Source organism: Hordeum vulgare, chromosome 5H (assembly GCF_904849725.1).
Source record: "Hordeum vulgare subsp. vulgare chromosome 5H, MorexV3_pseudomolecules_assembly, whole genome shotgun sequence".
NCBI classification, from domain to species: Eukaryota; Viridiplantae; Streptophyta; class Magnoliopsida; order Poales; family Poaceae; genus Hordeum; species Hordeum vulgare.
This window is the reverse complement of record NC_058522.1, coordinates 372,051,268-372,073,077: the sequence shown is the minus strand read 5'-3', so window position 1 is coordinate 372,073,077 and position 21,810 is coordinate 372,051,268. Positions and strand designations below refer to the sequence as shown.

Sequence of the window (21,810 nt, the reverse complement as noted above, 5' to 3'; positions counted from 1 at the left end):
CTCGGATATGCACGTAACGTTGTCTAGGACACTTTGATCTAGCTACCTAATCTTACTATAGACTACAACTAGGTTAATTACTACATTCACCTCCTTAACCTGGTTGTTTTGTCTTCATTGCTTGCACTCCGACTTTCTTCCTCATCTCGATGAACTTCTGTCGACCGAGGGACTTGGTGAAAATATCGGCAAGCTGGTCTTTCGTGTTCACGTGCTGAACTTCAATCAACCCTTCCTCAATGCACTCCCGGATGTGATGAAACCGGGTATCTATGTGCTTGCTCCTTTCGTGATGAACCGGATTTTTGCACAATGAGATTGCAGCTTTGTTGTCAATCTTCAATGACACCTTCTGCACCTCCCGCTTTGCAAGAATAGCTAGAAGTCTTCTCAGCCACACTGCTTGACAAGCTGCCGTGCTTGCCGCTATGTATTCTGCCTCGCATGAAGACAGCGCCACCACCTTTTGCTTCTGAGAATTCCAGCTAATCGGATTCGGGCCAAGGTAGAAAACCATGCCCGTTGTGCTCTTTCGGTCATCAACATCACCTGCCATGTCACTATCTGAATATCCACGAAGGATCAATCCTTCCTTTCCCTTTCTGTACGTGCAACCAAGATTAATGGTGCCTTTCACATAGCGCAAGATTTGATTGACCGCGCCCATGTGCTCGGTTGTGGGATTCTCCATGAAACGACTCACGATCCCGACTGAATAAGCCAAGTCAGGTCGGGTATGCACCAAGTATCTTAGGCTGCCCACAACGCTTCGATACATTGTGGTATCCACCGGCGGATTTGAGCTACGCTTGCTCAACTTGTGACGTTGGTCCATTGGAACTTGTGTTTCGTAGCAATCTGACATGCCACACTTTTCCAATAACTTGACCGCGTAGGCCCATTGACATAGGGAAATCTCTCCGGAGCTTTGCTTCACTTCGATGCCCAAGTAATAGCTGAGTAATCCCAGATCACTCATGCTAAACTTGTTCTTCATTTGCGCCTTGAAACGTTCAATTTCTTGTACGCTATCTCCGGTGATAATCAGATCGTCGACATAAACTCCAACTAGCAGGTTTGAGCCTTTGGAGTTCTTTGTATAGACTGCGTGCTCGAGGGGACATCTCTTGAACCCGAGCGAGACCAGACTTCGGTCTAACTTTGAGTTCCAAGCTCTTGGCGCTTGCTTCAACCTGTAAAGTGCCTTCTTGAGCTTGTAAACTTTCCCTTCTTCGCCTTTCTTCTCGTAGCCGAGGGGTTGTTCCACGTACACTTCTTCCGTGAGATCGCCGTTGAGGAAAGCGGATTTAACATCCATATGATGAACCTTCCAATCCTCTTGTGCTGTCAAAGCTAGGAGCACTCTCACCGTCTCGATTCGAGCAACCGGTGCAAACACCTCATCATAGTCAACTCCTTGACGTTGAACGTAGCCCTTTGCAACGAGTCTTGCCTTGTACTTCACAATGGCACCCTCTGTGTCCTTCTTTAACTTGTAAACCCACTTCAAACCTATCGCCTTTTGGTTTAGAGGACGGGTTACCAAAGTCCACGTGCCATTGCTCTCAATCGCCTTCATCTCCTCATCCATGGCGTGCGTCCAACTACGGCTTTTGCTCGCCTCTACGAAGTTCGCCGGCTCCTCAACTCCGAACAGACATAGTCCGGAGTACTCGAGCGTAACTGGCTTTGTGTACTTGTAGACTTTCTTGAGCATCTTGTAGTGACGAGGCCCTGAGGAGTCCATTGTGGCTTGCGAAGGAGGTGACACAAATTGTGTCGATGTTGATGCACTTGAGGAAGATGGCTGAGTCTCGGGCGTGTCATCGACATCCTCGTCGTCGGCGTAGTCGTCGTGATCATGACCATCATCTTGATTGTCATCGTCACTATGCGCCTCGTTGTCGATGTTGTCGTCGAGATCTCCACCCGTGTCGTGCGCTTTGTTGTCGCTATCTCCTTGCGACCTATGCACGTCGTCGTCGGTGTCGGCACCATGATGATCACTACCATTGTGGCCACCTTGGTTCGGCGTCTTGCCAACCACCTGGACATCTTCTCCTGCATCATCGTCAGTTGGAAATTCAACTGCAAATATGTTACTGTTTGGAGCATCGTCGGCTGCGGCGCTCCAATTCCACGCTTGGTTTTCTTCAAACACGACATCGTGTGAAATCCGTAGACGCTTGGTTTGTGGATCGTAGAAACGGTATGCCTTGGTGCCAGAACTGCTCTCGTATCCGATGAACACCATCTTGGTGCTACGATCGGCAAGCTTTGAGAGATGTGGCTCCGCCGTCTTCACATGTGCCACGCACCCGAACGTCCGTAGATGAGACACATTCGGCTTACGTCCGTAAATTGCTTCATACGGAGTCTTGCCGATCACCGCCTTCGTTGGAGCCCCGTTGAGAAGATAGACCGCCGTCGAGACAGCTTCTCCCCAAAAAATCCCCGGCAGGTTCTTGCTCTTGAGTAAACTCCTTGCCATGTCAACGATGGTTCGATTGCGCCTTTCAACGACCCCATTCTGCTGCGGTGTGTAAGGTGCCGTGAGGAACCTCTTTATGCCAATCTTCTCGCAGTAATCGCTGAATTCGTTCGATGTAAACTCTCCGCCGCGATCTGTCCGTAGAGCGCGAACCTTCAACTTGTGTTCCATCTCCGTTGCAGCCTTCAGCTTCTTCAACGCTTCAAACGCCTCATCTTTAGACCGTAGGAGAACGACCCACATATATCTCGAGTAGTCGTCTACCACGAGGAAGAAATACTTCTTTCCCGCGTGAGTTGCTGGGGTGATAGGGCCACATAGATCACCATGGAGCAGCTCGAGTGCATCACTTGCACGATAGGTAGACTGAGCAGGGAACGGCCTGCGGTGCTGTTTTCCAACCAAGCACCCGTCACATACTCGATCAACATGGTCGATAAATGGCATCCCGGATACCATCTCCATCTTTGACATCTTCTTCAAGGCGTAGAAGTTAACGTGTCCAAATCTAGCATGCCATAACCACGAATCATCATCACTCTTGGCGAGCCAACACTCCGGTTGAGATTGATCAAGGTTGAGGATATAGAGCCTATTCCGTGTGCGATTAACACGAGCTAGCACGTTTTGGAGGTTGTCGAAGATCGTCATCACTCCGTTCTCGATATTCACCTTGCATCCATTCTCGTCAAGCTTCCCAATAGAGATGATGTTGTTGCGAAGCCGTGGGATGTAGTACACTCCGGTGAGTATGCGATGTTCGCCTGTGAGACCCTCGAATAGGATAGATCCTTGCCCGCAAATCTCCACCGCTGAACCATCACCGAACTTGACCGAGCCTTCAACATCATATTCCAGCTCGAGAAATTTCTCCTTGCATCCCGTCATGTGGTTACTGGCACCCGTGTCGAGATACCACGATACGTTGTGATCCCCGGATAACTTAGGTGTCACATTCTTCTCATGAAGTAGCACCTTTCGGCTTGGTTTCACAACCACTGTTTCAGCGAGATCACAAACTTCGGCCATCAGAAGACCTAGACCTTCGTCTTCCTGCTTTGCCAAATTTGCCTTGATCTCCCGCTTGTTAGGCTTCGGACAATCCTTTGCAAAGTGACCCATCTCGTTGCAGTTATAGCACTTGACCTCGGACATATCCAAGTTTCGTTGCTTCCGCCCTTTAGATCGGTCTGCCTTACCATGATCTTGTGGCTTGCCTTTTCCTTTGCCTTTTCCGGTTTGTCCATCGCGCTTCACGTTGCTTGAGCCTTCGCCACCATCACGCCTTCCTTTGCTACTTGGGGCCTCCCAATCTGCGCGCGAGTACATGAGTTGGTCACTACCTCCTCCTTTGCCTTTCCGACAGCCACGAGCATTCTCTTCCCATGTCCGCAGGCGTCCGATCGCCTCCGTTATGGTCATGTCGTCGATGTCGTAAAGCTGCTCGAGCGTGCCGATGATGTACGTGAATTTGTCAGTCACCGAACTGAAAAATTTCTCCACGATCTCGGTCTCCTCGAGCTTTGAACCAAGCGCACGGATCTCTCCCACCAGAGTAGTAAGACGCATGGCGTAGTCGTTCACCGATTCAGTTTCCTCCATCTGCAACTTGTGAAATTGGCGCTTCAGCACTTGTGCCCGTGCCTTGGTGACGCGATCTTCTCCGATCCTCATCTCCTTGAGTGCGTTCCACGCCTCTCTTGACGTCTCGAACTCCGCCAATGTCATCAGCACGGAATCCGGCACAGACTGGGCTATGGCGGCCATGGCACCTTCGTCGCGCTCCTCGTCAGTGATGGCCTCCCACACTCGAAGGGATCGAAGAATAATCTTCATCTTCACCGCCCACACGTCGTAGTTGGCGTCGGTGAGCATCGGGTACTGGATGGGGATGTTGCGATGCGCCTGGACGTTGGCGCCACTCGTTCCTCCACCACTGGTTGCTGACTTGACGCCCTTCTTCACCTTGTCGCCGTTCTTGTTCGCCTTGGCATCGCCGCTGCCGGACTTGACCAACTCAGCGTCGCTGTCCGTCATCGTAGATCGTAGATCGTCGAGGCTCTAGATACCAATTGTTGGCTTTTGGACCCTCAAAGTCCTCCCGGAGCTTCACGTACACTAGCAAGCAAGCTAGCAGGCAGGTGGATGGATCCTATAGCTAGCTTGTGGTTGACTGAATGAGTTGATCGTCTCGACGGAACGTAGCGAATCAAACAAAACGAAACTGGTATCTGGTGGTGCGTATTGCTTCCACCGTTTTCATACTTTAGCTTGGTATATAAAGACATACAACGTCGTCGCGCCCAACGCGTTGCCGAGTCGGCAACCAACACGACGCGACCCAGGCTTGTTTGCAACTTGTACAAGACACTGGTTTGGACTCAAACTCGGATATGCACGTAACGTTGTCTAGGACACTTTGATCTAGCTACCTAATCTTACTATAGACTACAACTAGGTTAATTACTACATCCGTTAGAGCTACCTTGCTGTGTTCGGCTGCAAATCGCTAATGAGCCAACGCAAAAAAAATGACTCGTCTACGCTGGCAAACACCACAACACCAACCTAAAAACAGGCACTAAAAAGAAATAGCTAACCTAGCTCACAACCCTTGGAAAAAGAACGGCACGACAAAGGTGCGTGTACCCTTCTAGTCATCATACAAGTTGATACTGTTAGGGCTTTCAGAAAAGGCTACACTAACTTTCATTTAGACACCTTTTTTTTTCTCTCTGTCAGTTGTACAAAAAATACATGCAGTAGATTGCTACTGTTCTCCGTCAAGAAAAAGCTGATATTGTAGCTTTATCATGTTACCTTTGCCAATGCGCACAAGTTTCCCCAAGCCTCTTCTTACCCGAGGTCGATGTCCATCAAGATTAAACCTCCAAGTGTAAACAGTTACATGTCATGCTGTGACTCAAAAAAAGCAGTTTAACTTCAAAAGTGAAAAATAAATAACTGGTTATCGTCCTCATTGAAAAACTACCATACTCGTTTTCACTCTGCAATCTTTTCCAGTTAACCCCTCTTGTCAGGTCATACTCAGCCTGTTATGAAATATAAATAAAAAGAATGTTCAAGTGGAAGTAACAAGAACAAATCAAATGCAACAGGGAGTGATTATCCATCACATAACAAATGGAGGCACAACTTCTAAACGTACAATGAATAACTCCCGTATGTAAATGAGCAATTCAATGATCCAAACAAACAATTTTATACATTAAATTATGTTATGGGCTCGTAAACCAACAATAACACTACTAACACCAAGGAACAAGTGCTGAGCACTAATTGTAAGAGTATGAAATGCACTTCTTTTGTTATTCCCTCCTTCCCAAAACATATTCATATTAATTATCTTAAGACGAACTTCGTAAAGTCTGACCAAGTTTATATTAAAGACATATCAACATCTACTACTCCCTCCGTCCCAAAATAATTGTCTCAACTTTATACTAGCTCTAGTACAAAGTGTTAGGTTGATCTCCACCCATAGGCCCAACGGCCTATTGGGCCCTTGGTTATCACGCCCTGATCGGGGGCGTCCAACCCTCATATGGTTGGTGGGCCCCTGTGACCTGCGTATATAAAGAAGGGTGGGGGCCGGGACACGGGATATGAAGTTCGCCGCCGCCGCCACCACATCTCTCTCCTTCCCCACCGTCGTCACCACCTCACGATGGACACCGGCGGGAGCTCATCAAGCTCGGGACAAGGTAAAACCACGGCTACTACCGTGACTCATCTAACCTCGAAAATTGTGTTTAGAAAATAGAAAAGAAAAATGAATAGTTTCTGTAAAAGTAATATAATTTTTCTGAAAAGAAAAATAAAAGGAGATTTTTCAGAAAAAGAAAGGTTCATGGATATTATAAAAGGAAAATAAAGTTCATGAATTTTTATTAAGTAACAGAATATTTTTGCTGGAAAGATAAAAAGTACCTGAATTTTTTAAATTCACGTTTTCCGCTGCTAAGTGATTATTGAAATATGGTTATGTTATTTTTCTGACCAACGTTATTAATAACATAATCATGTTGCATTATTGGCATAAAAGATGCATTTATTTCTATGATTTGCCCAACGGTAATTTAGATTTATTTGCATAGGCAATTGTATGTTTAATTTGACCAACGTTAATTAATGCATATAATTGTCGTACTGATCTCGCTTAAATTGTGATTTCAGGAGGTTTCCACCTAATGAGTTGTCTCAAGGACGTTCCTACACTCAGAGGTGATAATTACTCTGAGTGGAGGAAGAAAGTTGACATGGCTCTTGTCATTGTTGAGGTGGACTGGGTTCTGGAGGAATCACAGCCCGTTCAACCTCCAGAGCCAGTCAGAGACGCTAATGATGATGATGAGGCTTGGGAGAAAAAGAAGTGGGATAGTGCCAATGTGGAGATGTGATAATTCATAAACAACCAAAAGTGGGTAAATGAGAACAAAAAGTGTTTGGCATTTATAAAGAACACAATTGAGACCACCATTGTGGGCTCAATTGCAGAGTGCACTTCCGCAAGGGAGATGATAATAAAGATAAAGAGCCAGTTCACTGGCTCTTCAAAGACATATGCCACCCAGTTGATAAAACAACTGGTCATAGAGAGCTACACTGGAGGTGGCCATGGCATAAGAGAGCACATCCTTCGGATGAGCAATACGGCAGCCAAGCTCAAGCCCATGGATGCGGATCTGGAGATCAAACCAGCTCTCCTCGTCCACCTGGTCATGGCTTCGCTGCCAAAGAAATTTGAGACCTTTGTTGTGAACTACAACATGCAGCCTGACACATGAGACATAGAAAAGGTAATAGCCATGTGTTCACAGGAAGAGGAGAGAACCAAAGCTTCACATGGTGGCTCCCTGAACTATGTGAAGGAAAAGAAAAAGAATTTCCAACCCAACAAAGGTTCTCCTCAAAGCCACATGGCAAAGCTCCCGCTCATTATCAGCGAAAGCCTATTCCAGTGGACAAGGTCTCTTGTCTCTACTGCAAGCAGCCAGGGCACTACAAGAAGGATTGCCCTGCCTGGCTAAAGGCCTTCATGGCAAAGAGAGGTAACAACATCGTTTCCTTTGTAAATGAATCTCTGTATTTAAAGTTTTCGAAATCTACTTGGTGGATTGACTCAGGTGCAACTGTTCATGTTGCAAACTCTTTATAGGAATTCAGTTCGACGAGGACCATGCGAAGAAAAGAAAGAAGTATTGAAGTCGCAAATGGTGTCCAAGCAAAAGTTGAAGCTGTAGGTGACGTCTCCTTGGAGCTAACCGAAGGATTCAAGCTTTTGCTTAGAGATGTACTATTCGTGCCTTCATGTAATAGAAATTTAATAAGTGTTCCATGCTTGGACAAAGACAATTATGAATGCTTTTTGGGACATGGCAAATGTACCATTTGGTATAATATATACAAGAATTATAGCGGCTAAGCTATCGACAACGTCGTGAGTTTGGAGTGCTTCAGCATGGGCTTTCCTCCGCTGCCGCGTGTCCATATCAGTCTGGTTGCCACGTCTCCAACGAAATATCTGGACGGTCCACTATCCATCGCCCAAGCGCTCCTTCCTCCTTCGTTCGAGGGGGTTCGCCGCGTCCACCCATTGATCTCGCTGCCCCGCCACCATCTGACCATCTGACCAAGGTATCACACAGAGACCAAGGCATCTTGCAGACCGCCCGGTCGATCCTCTCCCTCCGTGCATCCATGTGCAACGGAGGAGGCGGTGCAGCCACCCCCCCCCCCCCCCCCCGCCTTTGCCTTTCTGGTACTGGCCAGCGGGCCCTCCCGTCCCCAGCCTTTCAACTAGAGGCGGCAGCCCCCATGGCGACGATCTTCTATACATATGGAGGGGTTGGGGTTCCTCTTTTAAGAGGTGGAGATCAGGTAAGCTACCGTGGTCAAAGCATTAGATTATTTTGGTCATACGTTTTCTCCTGAACGAATTTGTGAATTGGCTTTTTAGTGATCTGAATCTGCTGCTGATCTGTATCCATTTGTGTGCGTCTATGGCTGCTGCTTCCAACCATATTTCCTCAGGCAATGGATGCAATGATGCCGAAGAATCATATCAGTGTGAACAACATGTGCCAAGAGGATGAGTTTGAATCTGGTGACGTGGTGGTCTTGGGGTATTGGCTGAGAGGAGATCTGGAATCTGGTGACAGGGCATGCTAATAACCTGTTTACTGTAATTCGACGCCCCTTGGATTGATGGAGTTTGAATCGTACTCAGCAGTCCATACTTGTGTCATTTCTAATTGTAGTTCCTAATTACAAGGGTGAGCAGCAGTAGCGAAGCATAGTGGAGGATGTTTCAACAAAATAAACTTAGATAAAGTCGTATTGAATTACTACCTCCATTTCGGTTTATAAGGCTTGCACATATTTCTAGATTGACAAATAGACGAATGTAATACGAGTTATATACCACAAAAAATATATCATTGGAAACTTCAAATCGTCTACTTTCTATTGGTATAATTTTTAGACTATACAGCTCAACTTATGTTGGTCAAATTATAGATCTAGGAATACGCGCAAGCCTTATAAACCGGAAAGGAGGTAGTAGTAAAGTACTATGCCAACTTTCAAGTTTGTAGAGAAAGTTCTACAGATAGAATAGTAAATTTAGCCAACCTTAGGAGATGTTTCCTAGCAGATTCTTTACTGAATTCAAAATACTTGTTGCAACAGTGTTTTTGTCCAATTTGGTAACTAAGGGATTTGATAGACATTCTGAGGCATGCACCCATTCTTGAATGAGTGATCTTAGCTTCCTTTTGAGCAAAAGGTTTTGTGAGTATCCACACACGTCTGCACATATAGTTTTCATGGAAGATGGTCCGTGCTTCTTATCTTTTTTTTTTCGAGAAAACGCAGAGAGTGCGTTTCTTTGTATTGAAAAGGTAGAAAGTCAGTCTCAGAGGAGACGGTTACAACAGATTACACGCAATTCAGTGGACATCCCAGGATGGGGGCAAAACTACCCTAAGCCCCTTGTCCCCAGCTCTAGCCCAACATCTCATCTCATCTTTGATCCCCTCCGCGAGCTCGGGGAGCGACGGAGTGGCATGATCAAATACACACGCATTCCTATGTTTCCAGATCATCCATGGGACTAGCAGTGTGGTGGACCTCAGCGCCTTGCGGAGTGATGGTGGTGTTGCATCTCTCGCCCTGATCCACCAGTCCTGAATGGAGATATCCTGCTCCGGTGCGGGGGCTGGTAGGCGCAGCCAGGAAAGAGCCTCATGCCAGGCTTGCCGCGAGAAGGGACATGCCAGTAGCAGGTGGTGAATGGTCTCTGGCTCCTGATCGCAGAGCAGGCATCGAGTGTGGTGAGGTAGGCCGCGGCGGGCGAGTCTGTCCGCGGTCCAGCATCGGTCTAGGCTCACCAGCCAGTGGAAAAACTTGACCTTCGGCGGAGCCCATCCGAGTGGCAAGCGAGGGATCCGTGGAAGGTGGCCTGATAGCATGATCGCGCCGAGTAGTCTCCATTAGCAGTCCATTTCCAGACGAGCCTGTCTGGCTCGGCGGGCAAGGCGGTGTGCGTGACGCGCTGCCATGTCGTCAAGTATTGGCCAATCTCTTGCAGCCCCACTACACCGTGGATGTCTCGAGCCCACGCGTTGCCAGCAAGTCCATCCGCCACCGTCCGCACCCTCCTCCTGTTCTTGGGAATGCATCGGTACAGCATGGGGGCTAGCTCGCTGATCGACTGCCCATGCAGCCATCTGTCTTCCCAGAACAGCGCAGTGCGGCCATCGCCTAGCACCATGAAGGTGGAGGCATAGAAGAGGCCGAGCTCCTCACTGGAGAACTGCAAGTCCATACCTTTCCAGGCCCTGTCGGCGTCCGTCTTAGATAGCCAGAGCCACCGCAGCCTAAGTGCTAGCCCAGTCCGCTCCAAATCTCGGATGCCCAGCCCTCCCAGAGCGAGAGGCCGGCTGACCGTGCGCCAGTTAACATGACAGTGCCCTCCCTGAGCAGCCGCACGGCCAGCCCAGAGGAAGCCGCGCTGTATCTTCTCTAGTTGTTTCAGGGTCTTCGGTGGTGTCAGGGTGAGCATCTGGTGGATTGGGATTGCGCTGAGGACCGATCTGACCAATGCCAACCTCCCAGCTTTGTTCATGAGCCATGCTTTCCATGTCGGGAGGCGGCCAGCCACAGCATCGACTAGCGGCTGCATCTGAGCTGGCGTGGGTCGTCGGGTGGTGAGCGGTATGCCCAGGTAGGTGACGGGCAGGGTCACCGCCTGGCAGCCCAATGCCTCTATCAGGGCATCGCTCTCCTCGTCGCCGTGCAGGGTCGTGGCCGAGCTCTTGCCATAGTTTACCCGCAAGCCCGACGCGGCCTCGAAGATACCTAGGATGCCCTTCACCGCGAGCACCTCCTCCATCTCAGCATGGCAAAACAGCATCACGTCATCGGCGTAGAGCGAAACGGCCGGAACAGTACGTCGGGGGTGCAGCCGCCGGAGTATGCCGGCCTGGAGAGCCCGATGCATGAGGCGGCCCAACGCGTCGACAGCGAGGACGAATAGCTGCGGCGATGTGGAGTCCCCTTGGCGCAGCCCGCGACGGTGCCAAATCGGGGGGCCAGGCACGCCATTGAGCATGACCCGCGTGCTGGCCGAGGAGAGTAGTATGGCTATCCACTCCCTGAACCTGTCCCCAAACCCATATTGGCGCAACATCTCAAAGAGGAACGGCCAAGATATGGAGTCGAAAGCCCGAGTGAGATCGAGCTTGAGCATGATGCACGGGGCGCCCAAGTGGTGAAGCATCCGGAGAGACTGCCGGACTAGCATGAAGTTGTCGTGGAGGGAGCAGCCGGCAATGAATGCGTTCTGGTTGCGGCTGACTAGGCTGTCCAGCTTGGGGGCGATGCGCAATGATAGAACTTTGGCGAATAGCTTGGCCATGATGTGGATCAGGCAAATAGGCCGGTAGTCGCCCAGTTTTTGTGCATCCGCGCGCTTAGGCAGCAGGGTCAGGAGGGCTTGGTTGAGCTTAGCAAACCCTCTCCGACGCAGCAGGAATAGCTGGTCAAAAACATCCAGGATATCCTGCCTAATAATGCCCCAACAGGCCCGTAGGAACTCCGCGGAGAACCCGTCTGGCCCTGGTGCCTTATGCGCCGGCATGTGCTGCACCGCAGCCCAGATTTCCTCCGGGGTGAAGGGCGCATCCAGGCTGCCAAGGTCATCAGCCGTGACAAGCTGCTCGAGGTCCAGAGTGTGCTCACGGTCCACAGCAGTGCCCAGCAGCCCGTCAAAGTGCGTGAATGCCGCGTGGGCCATCTCGTCATGCTCACATAGCACATGTCCGTCAACTAGGAGGCTGTGCACGCGATTCTTCTGACGCATGAACGTACACTGCTTGTGGAAGAAGCTCGTGTTAGCGTCGCCCTCGGCCAGGAAGGAAATGCGGGCACGTTGCCGCGCGATGGTGCGCTCCAGAGAGGCCAGCCCAAGGTACGCCACCTTGAGCTGCTTGCGCAGCCAGTCCTCTGCCGGGGCGAGCAGGCGACTCTCCATTGCGTGGTCGAAGCGGGCGATCAGCTCTCGGCATATGGCCAGTTTGTCCCGGACATTGCCCGTGGACCTAGCACTCCAACTCGTCAGGGCGCGGGCGGTGGCCTGCAGTCGCCGGACCAGTCGCTGGAAGGGGTCGGGGTCATCCACCGAACTCCAGGCTGTGGTGACCGTGTCCTGAAATCCATCGCGGCTGGGCCAGAAGGCCTCGAAACGGAAGCGTCTGCGGGCCGTGGGCATGGGTGAGCAGTCCAACAGCAGTGGGCAATGATCCGACACGACAGATGCAAGGCATGTGAGGTGGCACTCTCCGTGGTAATCCTCCCAGTCCGAGGTGCAGAGAACTCGATCGAGGTGCACAAGCGTCGGCGGGTCTGTGCTTCTTAACTTTATTTGATGAACATGTAGTTTAATGCTATGGTCTAGGTGAACAGAAAGTATAATTAATTTGATATTCCTTCTATTACATTTTTTTGTCTTATGTATATTTTCCCTGAATTAAGCTCATGGGCCAATATCTGTTCTGCACATTACACTAAAAAAATACTTTTTAGCGGCAGCAATATGACATATGTAATCTCAGCTGGGTTGCTTACTTAGTGGCCAAACCATGCATTACTTTCTAAGTTTCACATTAACCGTGTTTCCATGCACATCACCCTTTATTTGTTGGTTATGATCTCATGGATGATTTTATCCATCACCAAATTTGCACGGATATGCAAAAAAAAAAAAAAAAAAAATCTTCATTTTGAGATTAAGATTCAGTCTCAATACTAGAGTCCAATGGGAAGTTGAGCTTAGATGATTACATATGAATAACCTTTGACCTTTACATCTAGCTTTTCTATATTACTTTTTTGTGTTTGGGAAAACTGGAATCAGACTTCAGCGGGTTAGAAGTGGTGCCATTGTAATTCATATTTGTTTGATCTAGGAAAACTACCGAGGCCGACTACTATCAGCTATGACATTTTGACAATTACATGTAATGTTCAAGTTCGGTTTATTTTCCTGATTAGTGATACCAAACAAGATCCATCCTCTTGAATTGATGGTTGAGAATAGTATCATGACAAATTGCTGCCTAGAATTCTACAGCCAGGTGCCCAGGTGTGTTTTTGTTTCCCCGGCTTGCTTTTCTTCCTTTGCACATCATTACATATTTTGTCCATTTTCTGACGCATAGCCTTCTCAAAATTTCTTCTTCTTTCAGAATGGTCACCAGTGAAAGGCTCCTCGGATGTGTCTACAACCTATTCTTACTAATCACAAAAACGAAAGAGCTTGGTTTTTTTGTACAAATACAGATACACGTGACCATGAAAAAAGAATGGTATGGCTGAATATTCGATGGTTTAATCATCTGTCATTTTCACATTGTGGCTGATGCCTACATTTTGTTGGGATTTTTTTTAATGTGATCATGGCACTAATCAGTTTATGAATTCTGCATGTACACATCTTTGCCGACTGTCTTTGCCGACTGCCTCAAGTTGCTGCTTTCCAGTGCCCTCCCTAATGTGTTAGTGTGGTCTATGTTGTCATGCTTGCCGTGGTCACCATTGCTTCCTGACATGGAGGTTGCCATGATCCATAAGCGCCATCATGATGGCATTCACTCTGTATTTGCTATGCATCCTATCCTTTTCCTTTCCTCTCTGCTAAGTTATCTCTACTTTTCCTGTAGTTATTCATGTGATCTTTCATGCTGTCAGAAGGTCTTGATGAAAGATACAACGGTTAAAATGGTCCAGTAGCTCATCTGTTCTCGCTGTTGCATGGAAGTATTAAGGTCCTGAGTTCTAAACAACAGGGTTTCAGTTGTCCATTCAGAAAAATGGTCTATGTACATTATGTGAATTAAAGGGTCAATATGATCCTATATGTATTTATATATAATCACGCCTGTTTGTTGCCAGCCATGTCTAATACACATGTATTTGCTGATTAAAAATGCATACAGATAGACTTTGTCAAACCTCTCGATAAACAAAAGTTACTGCTCCATAAATTTCTCTCTCCCACTCCATAAATTTCTCTCTCCCATTCTCTGTTCCATTTTATAACGCCAAACTCTCTCACGGGCGCGGCGTGCCGCCGCGCCTATGCCTGCTAGTAATGATTATGTAGGCAATGCCTTCCTCCATAATGAGCTTTATCTGTTATCACTTCGTGAAAAAGTGCATTATGCAAATAATGTGAATGAGCAAAGTTCCTCATCGAACAAAGAACAAAAGAAAAGAAAGAGAACTTGCGACTCCTCGAAATTATGGCACTGTCGCTTGGGCCATATTTTCAGGGGGAGAATAGAAAGATTAGTCAAAAGTGAAATTCTTCCTCAGTTGGAGTTCTCTGACTTAGAACAATGCATAGATTGCGTTAAAGGAAAATATGTAGAACAAATCAAAAAGGGTGCAAACAGAAGCACAGGAACACTGGAAATTATTCACACTGACATTTATGGACCATTTTCGGTGAAAAGTGTGGATGGCTATGATTCGTTCATAACATTCAGAGATGATTACTCCCGCTTCGGTTATATTTATCCAATCAAAGAAAGAAATGAAGCATTGGATAAATTCAAAATATTCAAAGCTGAAGTTGAAAATCAGCTTGACAAAAAGATAAAGATAGTGAGGTCAGACCGTGGGGGGGGAGTACTACGGTCGACACACTCCATATGCCAAGTCCCTGGACCTTTTGCAAAGTTCTTGCAGGAGAATGGCATAGTTGCCCAGTATTCAATACCGGGCGAGCCTCGGCAAAATGGAGTAGCTGAAAGGCGTAACCGTACCCTTATGGATATGGTGCGCAGCATGATGAGTTACTCCAACCTGCCATTGGGATTATGGATGGAGGCGCTTAAAACCGCCATTCACATTCTCAACAGAGTTCCAAGCAAGTCGGTGCCCAAAACACCGCACGAGCTATGGACAGGAAGAGTACCATCCCTGCAACACTTCAGGGTGTGGGGATGCCCAGCTGAGGCCAAAATGTTTAATCCAAACATTGAAAAGTTAGATCCCAAAACAGTGAGTTGCCATTTTATTGGGTATCCTGATAGATCAAAAGGTTTTCGTTTCTACTGTCCAGAAAGATACACAAAGTTTGTAGAAACGGTCTTCTTAGAGGACGAAATGATGAGGGGGAGCTTGGTAGCTCGAAAAATTGATCTTGAGGAGAAGAGGGTGCATGCACCTAATCCGATGATTCAAGAGCCATTTTTCTCACTGCCCGTTGTGACTCCAACGATGACAACTATTAGAGAAGACCCGGAACCTGTCCTTCAGGAGCCGACTGAACCTGTTGTTGATCATGAAAGGGAAGTGCAGCAGCAAATAGTAGAAAGTGTGCCAGAAGCTGAGGCACTTAGAAGGTCTAATAGAACAAGAAGACCAGCTATTTAGATTGATTACAAAGTCTATAACACAGAAATGGTTCGTATGGAAGGTGATCCCACCACATATGAAGAAGCCATTAAAAGCCCTCACTCATCAAAATGGCTAGAGGCAATGGAAGATGAGATGAAATCGATGAGTTCCAACGATGTTTGGGACTTAGAAATTATTCCTAAAGGAGCAAAGACAGTAGGTTGTAAATGGGTCTACAAAACAAAGTATGACTCTAATGGGAATATAGAGAAGTATAAAGCCCGACTTGTGGCAAAAGGATTTACACAAAGAGAAGGGATAGACTACAATGAGACTTTTTCTCCAGTCTCTTGAAAGGATTCCTTCAGAATCATAATGGCACTAGTTGCTCATTCTGATTTAGAGCTGCATCAAATGGATGTAAAGATGGCATTTCTAAACGGAGATTTAGAAGAAAATGTCTACATGAAACAACCCAAGGCTTTTATCATGGAAGGCAAGGAAGATATGGGATGCCGCCTAAAGAAATCCATTTATGGACTAAGGCAAGCCTCTAGACAGTGGTATCTAAAGTTTAACGATACTATTAAAAGGTTTGGATTTCAAGAAAATGTTGAGGGTAAGTGCGTTTATGCAAAGTTTAAAAGTGGGAAATACATTTTTCCTAATCTTGTATGTGTATGACATCTTGCTTGCAAGCAATGGTATTAGTTTACTACAAGAGACAAAGAAGTTTTTATCCTCAAACTTTGATATGAAAGACCTTGGTGATGCTTCATATGTTTTGGGCATTGAAATTCACCGAGATAGGAAAAATGGAGTCTTAGGACTGTCGCAGAAAGCATATTTAGAGAAAGTTCTCAAAAAGTACAATATGCATAAGTGTAAAGCCACACCTGCTCCAATAGTCAAGGGCGATAGTTTTGGAAATTACCAATGTCCCAAGAATTAGTACGAGCTCGATGAGATGAAAACAGTGCTATATACTTCAGCTGTTGGAAGTTTACAGTATGCACAAGTGTGCACACGCCCTGACTTAGCTTTTATCACCGGGGTACTCGGTAGATATCAAGCAAATCCAGGCCAAGAGCACTGGAAGATGGCAAAGGAAGCATTGCGTTATGCGCAAGGCACAAAGGAAATCATGCTAACATACAGAAGATCTGATTCCCTAGAGATAAAAGGGTATGCAGACGCAGATTTTGCGGGAGATAAAGATGATAGAAAATCCACGTCTGGATACGTGTTCACTCTAGCTGGAGGAGGTATTTCATGGAAAAGCTCCAAACAGACCATAGTTGCATCTTCCACGATGCAAGCAGAGTTTATAGCATGTTTTGAAGCCACCGGGCAGGTGATATGGTTAAAGAAATTTATACCCGACTTGAAAGTGGTAGATTGTATTCACAAGCCACTAAAGATATACTGTGACAACCAGCCCGCAGTATTTTATGCTCACAACAACAAGTCGAGTAATGCTTCCAAGACAATAGATATAAAGTATTATGTTGTGAAAGATAAAATCCAGGATCAAACTATAAGTCTCGAGCATATTAGTACGAAGAATATGCTTGCGGATCCGCTAACGAAAGGCTTACCACCCAATGTGTTCAAGGAACACTTAGCCGGCATGGGATTGATGGAAAGCCTATGACTCCTGGATCATAAGAGGCCTAAAAAGTAAAAGAATTTGTTTCAAAACAAAACGTGTGTTGTAGCTATATGATTCCATCGGCAATTAAGCTGTGACGATGAGACATGCTCTACATGCCTATATGTGATGAAACAAATAAACTAGAAAGTATAAAATTAAAAGTAAAAGTTGAGATCAAGGGGGAGAATGTTAGGTTGATCTCCACCGATAGGCCCAACGGCCTATTGGGCCCTTGGTTATCACGCCCTGATCGGGGGCGTCCAACCCTCATATGGTTGGTGGGCCCCTGTGACCTGCGTATATAAAGAAGGGTGGGGGCCGGGGCACGGGATACGAAGTTCGCCGCCGCCACACTCCCCACCCACAAACCTACCAATCTAGGTCTTACGCGGTGCTCACCGGAAGCACCGCCGCCGTCACCACATCTCTCTCCTTCCCCACCGTCGTCACCACCTCATGATGGACGCCGGCGGGAGCTCATCAAGCTCGGGACAAGGTAAAACCACGGCTACTACCGTGACTCATCTAACCTAGAAGATCCACGGAATCTATCACAAAGTTGTACTAAGCTTAAGACATTTATTTTGGGACGGAGGGAGTATATGAGAATATATACCATGATAGACCTAATGATATTGCTTCGGTACTGCAAATGCAGATATATTTTTCTATAAACATTGTCAAACTTTACAAAGTTCGACTTGAGACTAAACTAATACGCAATGTATTTTGGAACAGAGAGAGTATTTGTCAATTGCTAGCACTTCAAAATTTCCAGAATTTCTCCATACAAAAAATATCAAAAATTCTGGACTCATTCCGCCGGAGATCGCTCTGCCACACCAGCAATCAGGTTTCTAGCTAGCAAATTATATTTCGAGCACAAACTATTCAGGTATCATATTTACATTTTCTCGCAGAATACACATGTGATTGCAATGATTTGTGGGCTTATATCAACCAGATTTTGTATTGCCAGATCTTTTAGCACAGTCCCCAGGTTTCGGTGCATTTGGTCGCTAAATCGGAGAACTTGGTAATTGCTTTACATAAAACCCAGTAACTGTATCAAACGATCTGGCAGTTGTGTCAACTTAACTGGCGTAGTTGCTTTTTTGAAAAGAAAAAACTGGTAATAAGGTAAAGAGACATGCTGAACTCTGTACGCTACTAGTACTGGAGCATGCTAGCACTTGAGCATGCTAGTACTAGAGCATCATTTGCCAGGCATGCATTGCTGGAATTCAATGCGCTGGTAGACTGCTAGTCAGGAGCATCCATTGGCCAGACATGCATGCGCTGCCATCACCCAGCTCAGCACAGAAACCACACACGCTTCCTTTCTCGTGCTTGGATCCTGGCTTGCATGCGCACTTACTCGCTACCGGGCTACCGAGTGCGGTACAAAGAGATTAGGTGGGCACACTGTGTAGTCGCACCCCTAATATTTATCAAACTTATGTGGCCCGTAACAAGTCTCTTGCATTGCAAACTTAAGTTAATCAGATCACAACAGTATAATCACCTGATTACATGCTAAATTCTTCTGTGTATTCATCAGAACCTACATTTCTCTTGCTATATTATGGGACTTCATGTCATAGAGAAAGAGCAAGAATATTAACCAGTGAGTTATCACAATTTTCATACAAATAATGCAAGTAGGAAATAAGGAAAAAAAATTATATCGGTATATTTACTTCAGCAGAAGTGCCTTACCCAGAAGTATTATTTTAGTTTGTTAGGGTAAAACTGGACCACATTGTTTGGGACTAAAGGCCTTGTTGTTGTTGTTGTTGTTGTTGTTCTATAGGGTAAAACTTGGTCCAGTTGAACAAGGGAATTGGTGAATTGTTGCAATAAACACCAAAACTAATCTATCTGGATAAAAGCAAGTAGTATTTGACAGTACTTGCTTAATACCTGTTGTTTAGCCTGCTCAAATGCTTCGGTCCATTTCTGAGCTTCACCAGGAGTTGCACATGCAATCTAGTAAAAGACAATAAGAATAGATCTTTAATTGCCATGTTGGAGAACTGTATGCAAACACATAAGAGCGTAATAAAGATGAATACCTCTCCTTTCTTCGTTTGATCCAATTTGCTGTACAACTTCAAGACATAAACATCCTAGGTTTTCAAAACATATATATATCAGATATTTCTTTAATAAGCAAGAATATATGTCTGTTCATTCACTTGATTGTTCATTGAAGCACCAATACAAAATGAGACCATTACGGCATTACCCCGTGGTTGACCTTTTTGCGACCAACCTCCTCCACCACAAGAGTGGGACTGACAAAACCCTTTCGGATAGGTTCCTACAAGCAGATGTTTATGAGTAAAATAATCCTCCACAAGAATGCCCAAGAAAAACTTGAGAGATAAAATTCTGCAAATGAAGAACCATTTTGGCATAGTGTCCAAACATAAGTCCACCCATTTGTCTGGCTCCTTTGTACGCACGTAACAACAGACATAACTCATATGTTTATTTTTAGCGGTGGCATTACTAATATGTGGTAGTAGCTTGCGGGAATCAAGGCGCACGCTCTTGATGGGGCGTTGCATAGGTGGGCCGCAGACCCACTCCCGCATGTTGTGTTGACCATCAAAGTCAAGGCAAGCACGTTGTTAGGTGGGCCCGTGGATAAGACCAGCCTGGTTTGTGAGAGCCGGGCAGGTGAACTTTCGAGACGCTGCGCGGGAATTTGTCCCACCCAACAGCGAGCAACGCGGGAGAATTTTCCCGGCGTGTATAACAACTCGGAACAGCCACTACATGAGAATGCGGTATTCTGTAGCTGATAAGACACATGCAGGACACACTGACCAAGGTATTGATGTCAAAATCTCCTCGGTGTACAGATTTAAAACGCACACACAACTCAGCATTTTCTTCTGAATTCCCCCACTTCTGACAAGTTTGGTGGCAAAATCTTCAGCAGAAAAATAAGCGCCCGTGCATCATATATTAGAATAGCAGCAACTGAACCACAACTGCATGGAATTTATAAACCAGATTAATCTCCAAATGCACATTTAAGCATTCCTCGGTAGACAAGACACATATGACACATCCAAATGCATGGACACCACATTCCCTTGTACTCCCCCGTTCCTAAATATAAGTATTTTTAGAGATTTCAATAAAGACTATGTACGGATGTATATAGACGTATTTCAAAGTGTAGATTCACTCATTTTGCTCCGTATGTAATCCATATTGAAATCTCTAAAATGACTTGTATTTAGGAACGGAGCGAGTAACAAATTAGGCTTTCTCAATTCACATGGACGTTTCGATTCTCACCCGTGCAAAGCTCTACCTCTACCTCATGCCAAATCAAATCAGGAATTGCAACAACAGAGTACAATTCGCACAATTCAGCAGTTCATCAAAAAACCCACAATTCCAACTAGACAGACCTAACAAACAAGCAGTAAAGCAAGACGTAACTGAGCGATCCCGGCTTCATCCTCCACAACCCTGACAAAGCTATAACCCGAAATCCCCGAGAATCAAAGCGACCATCACGCGCATTAGAACCAAAATCTAGCGGCGAGAGCAGAGCGCGGAGAGAGACAGGGGGGGAGGGGGAAACTCACGAGTCCCGGGTTGTCGTGCGGGTCGCGCTTGTACATGGCGACGCACTTGCCGCGGATGACGAGGAAGCGGAGGTGGCAGTACTCGTGGCCGATGGAGTTGACGCCGAGGTGGTAGACCCACCCGGAGTACTCCGACGAGCTCCGGCCGCTGCCGCTCCCGCTCCCGCTGCTCCGGCTTCCGGCGTCCGGGGAGCCCGGTTCCGAGTTCTCCACCTCGATTACCTCGCCGGCCGGCGGAAGCGGCGAGGGCGTCGCCATCTCCGACCGCGTGCGGTGGCGAAGGGACGAGTGGTATTTTCGGTCGCCCTCTTGGCTTCTCGCGTTATTATTTTCTGGGGCCGGGCCGTAGACACCTACCTCAGCTCAGATGTTACCGCCCCATCACGGCGAAGCTGCGCTGGAAAGGTAGCCGTTGGCCTCGAGGTGTCCCGTCACCGTTGCACTTGCCTTTCTTTTTTGTTTACAGAAAGTCCTCGGATTATGTATGTTTTGAAACAAGGCCCTTGGGTGGGTGTGCTTGTCGGCTGCGGCCAGCTGTTTGTCACAGCCCCACAGGGCCGACATAAGAGGCAATGTGACTGAATTAATCGATAATTATAGGTTAAATTTCTTTGATTGTCTAATACAATAAGATTTGTCCGGTCTCAATAACACGATTGCATTCCACGTTCCTCTCTGACGCTTGTAGCGCCTTTAAGTAGTTTATTATAGATAGATTATAGATTATATAGATAGATATGGACTTGTGTCTTTAGAACATCTTCAATGACGATATGTAAATCGCTCACACATGTCTGGACTTCGCGATCAAACATTGTCTACCGTGGCCCATCAAAACCCGTCATTCCTTGTTGGTGGCAAACGATTGGTCTGACGATTTCTTTTCATTATGATGAGAAGCGTTTCCCTTTTTGTTCTGTGTTAGTTGTTCGCATTTATGTTGTTGTATTCATGTCGTTGTAGAACGCGCCACTCTATATTGAAGCCGGCCCATATCACACGTAACCTCTTGCTTCGCCGTTAAAGCGGCACACAGGTCGAGGGCATCGCCCGCGACATATCCCCGGTATTCGCGCATGTTCAATGTCGGAGACGCTTTATTGGACGGGACGGGACACATATCTACC

General features: G+C 46.7%; 1 protein-coding gene across 1 annotated transcript in view; it reads right to left on the bottom strand.

Annotated features, from left to right (window-relative positions):
* The window catches only part of LOC123398385 (protein ENHANCED DISEASE RESISTANCE 2-like), a 42,843-nt gene extending 21,809 nt beyond the window's left edge, over window positions 1–21,034 (bottom strand). Inside the window, exons 1-6 of the mRNA XM_045092863.1 lie at window positions 20,684–21,034; window positions 19,321–19,395; window positions 19,148–19,201; window positions 18,996–19,061; window positions 5,489–5,544; window positions 5,312–5,379 (exon numbers count right to left, since the gene is read on the bottom strand). Of these exons, the coding sequence (XP_044948798.1) occupies window positions 5,312–5,379; window positions 5,489–5,544; window positions 18,996–19,061; window positions 19,148–19,201; window positions 19,321–19,395; window positions 20,684–20,941 (577 nt within the window). The 5' untranslated portion in view covers window positions 20,942–21,034. The remainder of the gene's footprint in view (window positions 1–5,311; window positions 5,380–5,488; window positions 5,545–18,995; window positions 19,062–19,147; window positions 19,202–19,320; window positions 19,396–20,683) is intronic.
* Window positions 21,035–21,810: the final 776 nt, after the last annotated feature.